We start from the raw sequence: 13,990 nt of genomic DNA, 5'->3' as shown, positions 1-13,990 counted from the left end.
TCCTCACCACATCGTGGCTGCTGACCCTGGATGCCACCTCCTCCCAGGCATTTTTGGTGAGGTTGGGGGGGCCTCCTCCTCCTCCTGGGGATAAGGGTTTCTCTCCGCGCTGCCACTTCCTCCAGTAGGACAGTGAGGCACTCCTCGGAGAAAGGCAGACCTGTCCTCCTGCCTGCCGTGTCCACTCACAACCATTCTCCAGCATGACTTCTGTGTCCTTCGATGACAGCCTTCCAAACACTGCCGAGGCCACATTTGAATCGGCCGTCGGGTCACCATTGGACCCAGTGGACACTGAGCACCCGCCATGTACTCATTCCGCAGCCACGTCTTGCGCTGGGTGGGCCTTAATTGGTCCACCCGGTGTAAAATTGCAGTGTGCTGCCAATCGCAGGTGGCAGTCGGCTTCCCGACTTCCCCCGCTCGCTGATACTGCACGCCAAGGACAAAATTCTGCGCAGTAAAAAGTCTCAAGGTGGTTCCACAGGAGTGTTATCAAACAAAATTTGACACTGAGGAGGGTAGATGAGGATGGCGCGTTTGATGTAATCTACAAGGATTTTATAGCAAGGCTTTTGACAAGTTCCAACTTGGCAGGCTGGTCAGAAAAGTAAATACCATGGGATTCAAGGGAAAGTGGTAAGTTGGGCTCAGAATTGATTCAGTAGCAGGAAGCAAAGGATAATGGTCAATGGATGTTTATACGATTGGAAGGCTGTTTGCAGTGCGCTTCTGTAGAGCTCAGTACAAGGTGCCTTGCTTAGTGCATATAAATGATCGAGCCTTAGTAGGGGGAATAATGGAGTAGTTTGCAGATGAAACAAAAATTGGGTGTGTGTTTGATAGTGATGAAGAAAGCTGTAGAAAGATATCAATAGAGTGGTCAGGTGGGCAGAAAAGTGGCAAATGGAATTCCTTTACTGAGAATTGTGAGGTAATGCATTTGGGGAGGGTAAACAAGGCAAGGAATACATAATAATTGATAGAAAACTGCAAAGTGTAGAGGAACAGAGGGACCTTGGGGTGCATGTCCACAGATCCCTGAAGGTAGCACAAAGGTAGTTTAAGGTGGCTAAGAAGGCATATGGCATACTTTCCTTCATTAGCTGAGGCACAGATGATAAGAGGCTGTGATAAACCTGTATAAAACACTAGTCAGACTGCAGTTAGAGTACTGTGTACAGTTATGGTCATCACCTTAGAGGAAGGATGTGACTGCACCAGAGAGGGTACAGTGGTGATTCACTTGGATGCTGCCAGGAATGGAGAATTTTAGCTGCGGTAAAAGTGAACATTGAACAATAAATAATGCAGAATTCTTTGAAATTGATCATAACTATATATAGAATAGATAAAGCACTGATGGAAGGGGAACAGCAGCTTTGGATGGAGCAACAGAGATGATGGGAGTGATGGTAGCGGCGCAGTGACTGTGGTTGGGGTGAGTGGAACTGGGGAAGGAGTATTAGTGTTGGGGAAAGTGATGGCTATGAGAGGAACAATGACTACGAGCAGTGGGATGTTGTTTAGGAGAGTGATGTTGTTTTGGTGAGGGCGATGCAGGAGAAATGGTGGTGATGAGAGGAGCAAAGGAGATGTAGAGGGAAGTAATGGTGTTGGGCAGGGTTGACGGCGATGGGGGAGCAGTAGTGATGGGGGAGTGATGATGGAAATAATGATGGCGATGCACAGGATGTTTGTGGCAGCTGAACAACACTGACATATCAGCAGAGTTTGAATCCCCAGGAATGAATCTCTTGCTATGCATGATCCTGTTTAGGTCACATTGGAATGCTGCTTACAATCCCAATCATCCCAACATCAAGGAGCCATGCATGCCTTCCAGTCAGTACACAGTGAAATAACCTGGCTGAGAAGAGCAATGAGGAATGATAAGTTAGGGCTCTTTAACATTGAAAGGAGATACCTGACAGTGGATATCTTTGAACTACACAAGATGGAGGACATAAAACTAAAAAAATACCTTCATATATGTTAGGGCACAAGTTCAGGATTCTGAAGGACAAGTTTAAGTTGGATGTCAGGAAATATTTATGCATTTAAACAGAGCAAGATCAACAGCCCCTATTGGTTGACATGAAGAGTGGTTAAGGCCAGTACACTGGGCTCAGTTAAGAAGAGTCAGATGCTGTAATGGGAAGAGGACAGGACTGAATCTGTGGAAGGATGAGATCAAGTGAGTAGAAAAGCCATCTTCATTCAAACCTTCTTTACAATCCTGTGATGTTCAACACCCTCAGGAGAGAAGGTGAGAATACGGGAAGAAGGAAGAGAGCTCTATTTTACATCAAATAGCTCATTCAATTTATTATTTGATATGAAAATTTATAATTTTACTGATTAAAAACAATCAACACTTTAGGTAATGCTTTAATACATTTCTTCACCTTGCTGTGGAACCTTGGATACACACCCATTCTTCATCTACCAGTCTTGGTATTGAAGAGGAGCATGTTTTTTGACTGTAAACCTGATTCCGCCTTCTACCTTTGCGTGCACACATGTGCTTTTTGAGCAGTATGCAATGGGCAGTGCATTAGTAAAACATAAACCTTCAGGCAAAGTGTTATTCCATCTACTGATACAAATTTAAAAAGCTGAACAGCATTTAAAACCGTTTTCAAAGATCTGCTTGAAAATCAGCCTTCAACTATCAGTGTAATCAATGCCACTGAGCCCTGTGCACTCTGCCTTTGATGTGCAGCTATATTTTGCCTGTTCCTCTGCTATTGGTCTGAATTTAACAATTGGCACCACACAGGAAACACAACATGTGAGCAGTACAAAAGTTCTGATAGAGAATAAAGGAAAATGCATGAGGATATTTCCTATTATTGCGCTTGTCAATTACTTTTGCAGTCAGATTGACTTCTACCTCAAAGGCTTCAAAGGTTCAACTGAACTAAATGTTTAGCTTTGTAACCTTTAGCATACATAGTGAAAGACTACACCAAGTGCAGCAATTCTGATTGTTTGAAGATTTACATTGTATTTAAATGACAATGAATTACACCTAGCCATGAGAAGATTGATTCACAACGTTCACAACCTCAGAAAAAGCTGCTAATATAGCTCTTTGACTTGGCACCCATTTTAAGATTACATCTCTGTGTAGCACTTTGCAACATTTTTTGATGTTAAAGGTTGTTAATGAAATACAAGTTGCTGTAATGTCATATCAAAATGTAACCAAACTCTGTATAAAAGCAGCACTCAGCACTTTGGTTTTAAGAGATGTGGTCACTTCAATAGGAAATGTGGGTATGTTACAAGATTGCAACACATCAAAGCACTCAGATGCCATAAACAGAGTTCCGCCCCACTACCATCACCCCCGCTTTCCCTCTCTCCTACTAATTGCTGGAGGCACCGACTCCTGCTGAATACAGCTTTACAAGAACCGACCGCCCTCCAGGATCTCAAGCTAAAACGAATTATTCTTCACATGTTGAAATTAACATGTGTGTTGGGAAGATATTGGGCCCAAGTGGGAACAATGTCGAGCCATTTACTATTTCCCCCAAAATCCACAAGTTTATTTTCTTTTGGGGTCACTAGAGTCAGTCATTGAGGCTGCTCTTAATAACTCTTCATCAGCCTGTGGTGACATTAAAATTACATTCACTATATGGCATTACACTGATCTCTGTTCCAGAAGAGAACTGTGGGATATGATGATATGCTTTAAAACACATCACATTATCACGGATTAATACTAAGTCGCAAGCTAAGCAGTGTATAAACTAGATAAACTAACTATACTAGTAAATAAATGTTTACCAACAACAACTAGTTTTGTATCCGTCAGCATTGGAACATAGGAGGAGTAGGTCATTCAGCTCCTTGAACCTGTTCTGCTATTCAATTATATTATGGCCAATCTGTATTTAAACTCCATTTATCTTCCTTTGTTCCATACCCTTTGATGCCCTTACCTAACACGAATCAATTAACCCCTCAGCACTGATAGCCTTTTGGTGGGGAGGGGAGGGGGGAGGGGCTGGAGTTCCAAATTTCCAAGCATTTGGCTGGGTTCAACAGGATGCCGCAGTCCCCGTTCCCCACCGCAAAAAGGTAAAGATGGGGGGAGCCCGCCCACGATCCTGATGGTCACTCCACAGCAATTTAATGCTGTGAGCAGTGTTAAATTGCTTTAAGACTGAGACTTCTGCCCCTTTCTTGGGGGAAAGTCCCACCTTAGAGATCTGCCAGCCACTCGGATGGCTGGCAGCTCTCTCGTCGCAGCAGTGCCAACCGGGAGCAGTGGCCACAGCTGGGACTATAAGCTGTAGTCCACACCGAGGAGCCCAGATACGTCTGAGGTTGGGAGTCTCAGCGAGGGGGGTTGGGGGGGAGTAGGTTCAACAGGCTGGGGGAGAGATAAAGAGGGAGATGGCCTGGGGCAGAGTTCCTCTGATGGACACAGGGAATCGGCAAAGAAGGTCCCCCTTCCCCTTAGCCGACACCAGCCTGCGCAGCTTAAGCTGCTGGGCTTCCTGCACGGGGCGAGCCTGCACCCAGCATGGGTAAAATATCCATGGGGAAGGGACGAGGTCCTTAAGTGGCCAATAGTTGGCTACTTAAGGAGCTCAATAGACGCAAGGGTGCCCAGGCCACCGATGCCTCCTGTGCCCTACACGTAAAATTTCAGGCAGGTTGGTGGTGGGGAGGGGGGAGTGGTGTTGGGTTGGGTAGGCAGCAGGAAGGCCACCCTCAGGAGTTTATATGCCCCACCCGCCTTCAAACCCGCCCGCAGTAGAGCGTATAATCCAGCTCAGTGGGTATAAATGTGCTTCCTGATTTCACTTGTAAATGGTCTCGATCTAATTTTAAGGTTGTCTACTTGCCCTGGATCCCTCAAAAGATAGTTTCCCTGTAAACATGCTATCAAATCTCTTTGAAAAGAAAAAAAGACTTATATGCATATAGTGCTTTCCACGACCATCAAACATCTCAAAGTGCTTTACAGCCAATGAAGTGTTTTTCGAAGTGTAGTCACTGTTGTAATGTAGGAAACATGGCAGCTAATTTCGCACAGGAAGCTCCCACAAACAGCAATGTGATAATGACCAGATAATCTGTTGTTTTGTGAGGTTGACTGAGGGATAAATATTGGCCAGGACACCAGGGATAACTTCCCTGCTTTTCTTCTAAATAGTGCCATGGGAACTTTTATATCTACCAGCACAGGCAGATGGGGGTCTTGGTTTAACGTTTCACCTGAAAGACGGCACCTCCGATAGGGCAGTGTTCCCTCAGTACTGCACTGGATCGTCAGCCTTGATTTCTGTGCTCAGGCCCTGGAGTGGGACTTGAAGCTGAAACCTTGTGATTTAGAGGTGAGAGTGCTACCAACTGAGCCACAGCTACCATTCTAATGACTTGAATTAGATCACTTAAGGTATTCAAAACATAGCAATACAGGCAAGATCTTGAGTTTTTTTTTCTCCCTTGGTCTTGTGTTATAAAATATACTGATTGAGGGGTGGGTTGGCTGATCTATCTGACGTTTGCTAATACTGCTTGGAAGATGCTTGCAAGAGTGGTTCAGGAATAACTCTCCTTCCTTTCTGTTTTCCCTTCTCTTGGTTGAGAGATGGCTGGCTGTTACAATACCATATACTGGTGCAACATACTTCACTATGCTACTGTAGCACCCTTGGGTGAGTTCTGTGGTAATGTTGCTAATTCTACATTCCTAAAAATAACCAAACATGGTGGGCTCCATAAAATTCTGCCCACCATACTATACAGGCACTGAAGGAGTTACAGTGAAAGCAACTAAATTGATAGTTAGGGATTAAGCACCAACAAACCCGAATGCCTACTCAGGCGTGGTCTTTATAGAAGGTAAGATTCCAAAGGGTATGGACAAGATAAATGTCAATGTATGTAACACCATCACAGATTCTGCAACAAGGCATCATCATAAAAGAGTGAGAAAATGACAATTTGGATTTTGCAACTTTATGTAGAATTCAATGAATATATGGAATGGACTGTCAAGGCAGGCAACAAGAGGCTAACTGTATCAACATGTTTGGAAGAGATATGATTACTACCTGCAGAAAAATTTGATGGGGCTATAAGAATTATTGAAGAATATTGTATTGCCTGGAGCCTGGGTAGTCTTTTTCCAAGTTCTGTGCATTCCAATGATAGGTTATCAAGGGTATCTGATAGCATAGCAAATAGCTTCAAGAATGTTTTTTGCAACCAGAAAAAAAACAATGGGACTAGTTTCCTTCTCAGAAAATCAACTACATGCGAAGTAACAGTATCCATTTGCAATGCTTGTGTTCTCATCTGGGTAATCCTGAGCAGTGAATTAAACAACAGAAACACACCAACAACGTTCAGCAGCTAACATTGATTTCTACCATATATATTAATTATTTGTGCTGAATGTAGAGAGTGAAGCGGCTATGACAACAAGAAAGTAACCCATAATTGGCATTGTAATGACGGTGTGATCTCCCTGAATGGAAGCAAATTTCCATTAATGTTTGGTTATCATTTCACAACTAGAAAGCTTGGGAAAAAAATAAATACTGACATTAAGCATAACGTCTCAGCATATTTGCTTACCATTAAAACCTTCTTTTGCCATGGTTTTTCTTTGTTGCTGGCACTGCAGTGCACCAGTCTTTTACAACAACAACTTGTATTTATATAACACCTTCATGTAACGAAATGCCCCAGGGAACTTCACAGAGCCATTATAAAACAAAATATGACACAAAACCTAATCAGGAGATATTAGGGCAGTCGATGAAAAGCTTGGTCAAAGAGGTGGGTTTTAAGAAGTGTCTTAAAAGAGAGGAGAGCAAAGTAGAGAGGCAGAGAAGTTGAGGTGGGAATTCCAGAGTTTAGAGGGGGGGAATTCCAGAGCTTAGGCCTTAGGCAGCTGGAGGAGATTACAGAAATAGGGAGAGGTAAGAATACGGAGGGATTTGAAAGCATGGATGAGAAGTTTAAAATCAAGGCATTGCTTAACTGGAAGCCAGCCGACCGCAGGGGTGAAGGATGAACAGGGCTTGGTGTGAGTTAGGGCACTGGCAGCAGAGATCTGAATGATGTCAAGTTTACAGACAGTAGAATGTGATAGGCCAGCCAGGTTTGTGTCAGAATTGTGAAGTCAAGAGGCAAAAATGACATAGATGAGGATTTCAGCAGGGGTTAAGTCAGGCAATGTCACAGAGGTGGAATTAGGGGGTCTTAGTGATGGCACAGTTATGTGGTCGGAAGCTCATTTCAGGTCAAATCTGAACTGTCTTCTTGTTCAGCTCCAGATATTTGCCAAGGAGGGGGATGGAGCCAATAGCTAGAGAGTGGAGTTTGTGACAAGGATAAAGACAATAGATTTGGCCTTTCAAATATTTAATTAGGATTATTTCAATATTTACAACAGCTAATGTCTTTGTAGCCATGATGATTGCTTAGTTCTTAAAAAATGTCAACACTTATTTGCTGTTTACATGGTTTGAAACTTGGGACTCGTTATATTTATTATGTTTTTGAAAAATGTAAGTTTAATAGTGGAGAGCAAACTAATCAACTTAATATGTGTTTGAATTATACTTTGAATAGGTATCATGGTACCTGTTGATAATGTAGCTGAGATATTGAATATTGGCTCACCAATGCTGTACTGCTTGCAGCAAGCCTTCCTCAAATGCTAATTACAATAGTTATGCAATTAAAATGTTTCACAGCACTTAGAAAATTTACTGGTGGCAAAGACACTGATACAAACCCATGAGTTAAATAGCATGATAGCTTGTGTTTCTTACCTTGCACACAGAACTTCAGCTCCTTCACATCTATCACTGTTGTTGAGGAGAGTTTCTCTGGGACTTTTTTACTCATACGGTTATAGTTCCTTCGCTTCTTTGTCTCACCCCAAAGGTTGGACCCTCCATGCATGCTTGGAATGTTGAGAATTGCAATTCCTTCCAGTGATGTGTTACTTAGATCAAGGACAATGCCATCGCACTAAAAGATATAAATCATAATACATATTTTTTTTAGCTGAACTGCTTAACCAAATCTTCCAAAGTCTGAAGGGAGGCATGGGATAAGCTCTGTCATACCACTGGTCATCACTCAATTGTACTTTTCGGGGCTAAAGGAACACTTGCATATGTTTCACTTTATGTCAACCATCTGGCTCTCATGCACATCGTGAAAAAATGTTAAGCTCACTATTGTGATCTAAATATAATTCAAATTAATCCAAAACACTTAAGGTTATTACTTTAAATAGGTACAATGGAGGAATACAGCTAATAGGTAAGCAATATAATTTTCAGCTACATTCCTAAACGAAAATACAGTTAAGAGAAATCAAAGATCTGGCATGTGCCTCAAAAGGATGAATGGAAAATTGACATGATAACCAATTTGGGACATTTTTTGCATATCCGTGTTTCTAAAGTGGCAAAAACAAAAACATGAAATCAGGTTGCCTCGTCTTCTCTCCTCAGACTGGGATTCACATATACAAATAATTGGAAGCTAAGTACCAGTAATAAGTTTAAACATGAGGACAATGTTTAAAAAATCTTCAATTTAACATTATACATATAAATAAAATAGGGGTAACAGGCCATATCTAGAGCCTATTAGAAAAAATCTTTTCAATTTCATAAAACTATTAATAAATGGCACAAAAAGGTTTTACTAATTTCCAAACTGAGTGTTTTATAAGCAATATTCAAAGGATAATGAGATTAATTTTCACCACAAAATTACTTCAGATCAAAGTTTGCAAACTGGGTCTGAATTTTCTTTTCAGGAGGTCAGTGTGACCTAGGGAGATGTGGAAGGAAATTTTTGTGGCCAGCTGTGGCTTCCTGCTACCACTCAGGATTTTCTGCTGAGGGGGGAACACAGATGTGAAAGGTGCCAGCCCAAATATGACAGGAAGATATATATTTCCTACCTTTTTCACCATACTCATTCATAATCATCCGACGTAAATTTTACAATTTCCAGCTAGCATCATTTGCCATCCTACATTTTGGTAGGGCTACTTCTTCAATAATCAGGTCCCCTTCTCTGAAGAGCTTTATCATTAAAACCTATTCTATTACCAAGATTTGTAAATCCAATCCTTTGCAAATTTTCTCCATCTCTTAGAGGCATAGACATACTTATACATGGTTCTACAGGTGCCTTTCAACCTAGTACTTTGGCCAGAAAATTATTCATGTGAACCTTGACAATAAACACTGGCAATGAAACAGAATTCTGTCCTCATTCTATGCAAAAACAAGGGCAGTTCAAACAGGAATCACTGATGTGAAACAGGCAGCCTGGCTCATCCCCCTTCTTAAATCATGGGTGCTGTAACTGTAGGACCCAACCTGACTGAAATCAGCTGACTGAGTAGGAATTCACAAACTTTTTAACATCGAGGTGGGGGAAAGGGTAAAATTTGTCTCAGGCCGCTGTGGAAAATGGCTAACAACAAACTGGCTGCCTGTTTTACTCCATCAAGTTTAGAGAAGACAAATTTCACCTCTACGTTTTCCTGAATTCAAACCAGCATAAATGGGATAGAAATTGTCATTAGGCTAAGCATTGAACTTTAATCAAGAATATGACTCAACATTCATTTGACCTTTCACAGAGCAAATAGGATCAAAAATTGAAGAGTCCCTTTTGCTCCTTTTTCTCTCAAAGCATTCGCATAAGATCAGCATATTTCCATCCAGAGATCAGAATGCCTGTGGAGACTAGCACCTGTTGACAAGTTAATGGGAATGAGTGGTACATGTGGATTGTTCTTTGGGTATGAACAAAAATTGATAAAAGTTTACACAGTGCAATTAGGCAATACTGTACAGAATGCTGAAAATTACAATGCTTAGTTTAAATAGGTAACAATCATGTTTGAGCCTTGCAGACAAAATCGTAGCCAATCCTATTTGCATCTGAAATCCATATAATACACTGATAGCAAGAGGTCACTGAAGAGCTACCAGGAATGAGGTGTTTATTTTTCCTCTCCTTAACCCACGTTGACATATATAACACTCCCACACTGCCTGAACTGTGACTAAACATGGTCAATGTAATTCAAGTACACACTGGATAAATTAATTCAGCCGTTGAGGTAAGGAGCGCATTGGATTTTAAAGTTGTGGAGATCATGGGCTGTTGTTGGTAAAATATGATGAAATTGCTGAATTGCACATCAGTATTTGATAGTTGTGTGTTAGGTTTTTGTCTGGTTTTATCATATCTGTCTTTCTGCTGTGCTAACTCAATGAATTTTTAATGGTAGTAAGGTGTACGTGTGTGAGTTACTATTCTCTAGAGAATGTCTGACATTTAACATTCTAATGCTTGGATGAGATGTATTGCAGTGATGGCCTACTGTTTGGTCTCTATTTAAAATTAATAAGAGGTTGTTTGAAAAATAAACTGCACATTGAATGATCAAAGCCAAAGAAAGATCATTGACTTTGAAATTCTATCCTGTGGAATAACCAAGAATTTCATACAATTAGCTCTATAAAATGATTAATGTTGCAATAAAGGATCTAGTTTTATTTCAGTCACTTTTATACTGACTAATTTTAAATGTTTTGGTCTAGGGAAAGTGTTTGTATATCTCTCTCCATTTGTTTTTCACTAAGTTTCTGTATTTTTAATTCTTCCATGGGATGTGGGCACTGCGAGCAAGGCCAACATATGCTGCCCATCCCTAGTTGCCCTTGAGAAGGTGGTGGTGAGCTGCGGCCTTGAACTGCTGCAGTCCATGTGGTGTAGGTACACCCACAATACTGCTGGGAAAGGAGTTCCAGCCTTTTGACCCAGCAACAGTGAAGGAATGGTGATATATTTCCAAGTCAGGACGGTGTGTGGCTTGGAGGGGAACTTGCAGGTGATGGTGTTTCCATGCATCGACTGTCCTTCTCCTTCTAGGTGATAAAGGTTGTGGGTTTGGAAGCTGCTGTCAAAGGAGCCTTGGTAAGTTGCTGCAGTGTATCTTGTATATGGTACACACTGCTGCCACTGTGTTGATGGTGAGGGGGACAATGTTTAAATTGGTTGGTGGAGTGTTGGTGGAGCCGCAATCATCCAGGCAAATGGAGAGTATTCCATCATGCTCCTGACTTGTGCCTGGCAGATGGTGATTAAGCTTTGGGGAGTCAGGTGGTGAGTTACTTGCCTCAGAATTCCTAGCCTCTGAACTGCTCTTGTAGCCACAATATTTATATGGCTAGTACAGTTTAGGTTCTGGTTAATGGTAATTTCTAGGATGTTGATTGGGGGGGATTCAGCGATGGCAATGCCATTGAATGTCAAGGGGAGATGGTTAGATTCTCTCTTGTTGAAGATAGTCATTGCCTGACACTTGTAGGTGTGAATGTTACTTGCCACTTATCAGCCCAAGCCTGAACGTTGTCCAGGTCTTGCAGATTATTGGCAAGGACTGCTTCAGTATCTGAGGAGTCACGAATGGTGCTGAATATTGCGCAATCAGCAGCAAACATCCCCACTTCTGACCTTATGATGGAGAGGTGGTCATTGATGAAGCAGCTGCAGATGGTTGGACCTAGGACACTACCCTGAGGAACTCCTGCAGTGATGTCCAGGAACTGAGATGATTGGCCTTCAACAAACTCAACCATCCTCCTTTGCGCTGGGTATGACTTGAACCGGGGAGGGGGGAGCAGGGGGGGAAGGGGAGCAGGGGGAAGTCGGGGGGGGGTGGAGTTTCTCCCCTGATTTCCACTGACTTCAATTTTGCTAGGGCTCTTTGATGCCACATCCAGTCAAATGCTGCCTTGATGTCAAGAGCAGTCACTCACACCTCACCTCCCGAGTTCAGCTCTTTTGACCATGTTTGGATGAAGGCAGTAATGAGGTCAGGAGTCGAGTGACCCTGGTGGAACCCAAACTTAGCATCAATGAGCAGGTTATTGCTGAGTAAGTGCGCTTGATAGTGATGTTGATGACACCTTCCAACACCTTGCTGATGATCCGGGAGGTGGCTGATGGGGTGGTTTGGCCAGAATGGATTTGTCCTGCTTTTTGTGGACAGGACACACTAGGATAATTTTCCACATTGCCAGGTAGATGCCAGTGTTGTAGTTGTACTGGAGCATCTTGGTTAGGGGTACAGCTACTTCTGGAACAAAGGTCTTCATTACTATTGACAGAATGTTATCAGGACCCATAGCCTTATCCATAGCAGTATCCAATGCCTTCAGCCATTTGTTGATATCATGTGGAGTGAATCCAATTGGCTGAAGACTGACATCTAGTTGTTCTAGGCTTTGCTGTGTTATGAAAGGATCTGATTGTAATAAGGATGACACGGCAGGAGACTTGTTACACAACTTTGCCTGGGTTACCAGAACCCTGTGGAAGATTTTGAGACCATTTTTCTGGTAAGCCTACTATTGAATAATTTCCACATAGGATTACTTTTCCCTTGGAGCACAACCCATGAAGGGAGAATGGGGCACTTTTAGATTCCGCTTTTGTACTGTATAAGTGCTAAAAAGGTTGCACAGCATCAGTTGTACCTATTTCTAGTTTAGAAACATTTCCTCCTGACTGGTTTGTGATGGATTTTGTTAAAAATTCATTAAACATTGTTCATTATGCTACCATCGATAGATGGAAAGTGATTGACAAGATGCCTTGCAAGCCTAGAACCGACTGAACCTGTTACAATCTATGCAGTTGCCCTTGGAAAAGATACAGCCAATTCAGTATGTGGTTCAAGAATGTGGGCATGCATGAACAACCCTGAAGTAGGCTGTTTCAATAGGAAGTGATTTGTTAGTTCTAAATGAACATTAAGCTATAAAGAAGGCTTTTAAAAAAGTCTTCCCATCCATACATTACTTTTTGACCATGTTCCAAATTTCAGCTAAAGGATTAAGTAGGCAACTTGTTCCTAGCCTCCTGGGGATGTTAGTCTGGCTACCAGGGCATGGTCAGGATAATTCAACCTCTGGCTATTCCATCACTTCCTATGGGGAAACATCTGGCTGCTGCTTGGTATACTAATGGTATTCCCAAATATCTGGTGGAAGGTACAGTGATAATGTATTAAAGTGAGCAATATTTATTTCCTACCATCAAAGAACACTCCCACTTGGAGAACAACTGGAAAATGGCACTATTGTCAGAAATTTTGCTGTCAGGTTTGGGTGTCCTGCAGCTGAGGCTCATTAACCTGGGACATCTGAACTGTATTACTGAATGAAGTTCAGGGATCTGTTCTAGGTTCATACAGGTTGGAACTCTGGCATATAACTCAAACATGAGTTCTGCTCCAAGAATAATTTGAATAGAATTTTTTTCTAGAGAATGTTTAACAGAAGTATAATTTGTGCACGGACACATCAAAACATTTTTTACAGAAAGGACTTAAGAGCATATATTTTGTTTGTTGAAGCACCATTTATATGAAAACTGTGAAGGTCATTCCTGCTCATTATGGTTTGTAACAGAATTGTGGCTTAGGATCAGTTCATTTTCAATGTTTGTTTTTACGAGCACTGTAAAACGATAAGAAAGTATACAACCTCACAATCGATGCCATCCAATTATCAACAAGATAATGTTATACACTATGATTTGGTAGTGCTAGTTAGTCAAAAATAGACATATAGGGCAGAATCTTCCCCCCGTTGGGGGGGCGGGGGGGGGCGGAGTTTAGGAGCGGGCACGTGGAGGTGCGCCTCCTATCGGCGCCCCCGATCTGGGACGTGCTGCCATTTTACGTGGACGGGCCAATTAAGGCCCACCCAGCGTGATGTCCGCAAGGAAGCGCTATGCGCGTGAAAGAGCGCACTCATCTCCCTGAAGCTAAGTGCTGCCTCAGGGAGATCGGCTCCTGTGTGAAAAAATTTTAAAAACAGAACAGATAAATTCCCCTGACATGTCCCCTCATGTGACACTGTCACATGAGTTGGGACATGTCCATCACTTTCACTGA

General features: G+C 42.2%; 1 protein-coding gene across 9 annotated transcripts in view; it reads right to left on the bottom strand.

Moving 5' to 3' along the window:
- The window catches only part of LOC144686492 (diacylglycerol kinase beta-like), a 691,325-nt gene that overhangs the window by 60,289 nt on the left and 617,046 nt on the right, over positions 1-13,990 (bottom strand). For all 9 annotated transcript variants that reach the window (XM_078551766.1, XM_078551771.1, XM_078551773.1 and 6 more), the window contains one exon: positions 7,815-8,016. In XM_078551766.1, the coding sequence (XP_078407892.1) occupies positions 7,815-8,016 (202 nt within the window). The remainder of the gene's footprint in view (positions 1-7,814; positions 8,017-13,990) is intronic.

The sequence above is a fragment of the Cetorhinus maximus genome, chromosome 11 (genome assembly GCF_964194155.1).
Source record: "Cetorhinus maximus chromosome 11, sCetMax3.hap1.1, whole genome shotgun sequence".
NCBI lineage: Eukaryota > Metazoa > Chordata > Chondrichthyes > Lamniformes > Cetorhinidae > Cetorhinus > Cetorhinus maximus.
The sequence above is the reverse complement of the archived record's forward strand: the minus strand, read 5'-3'. Positions and strand labels throughout refer to the sequence as shown.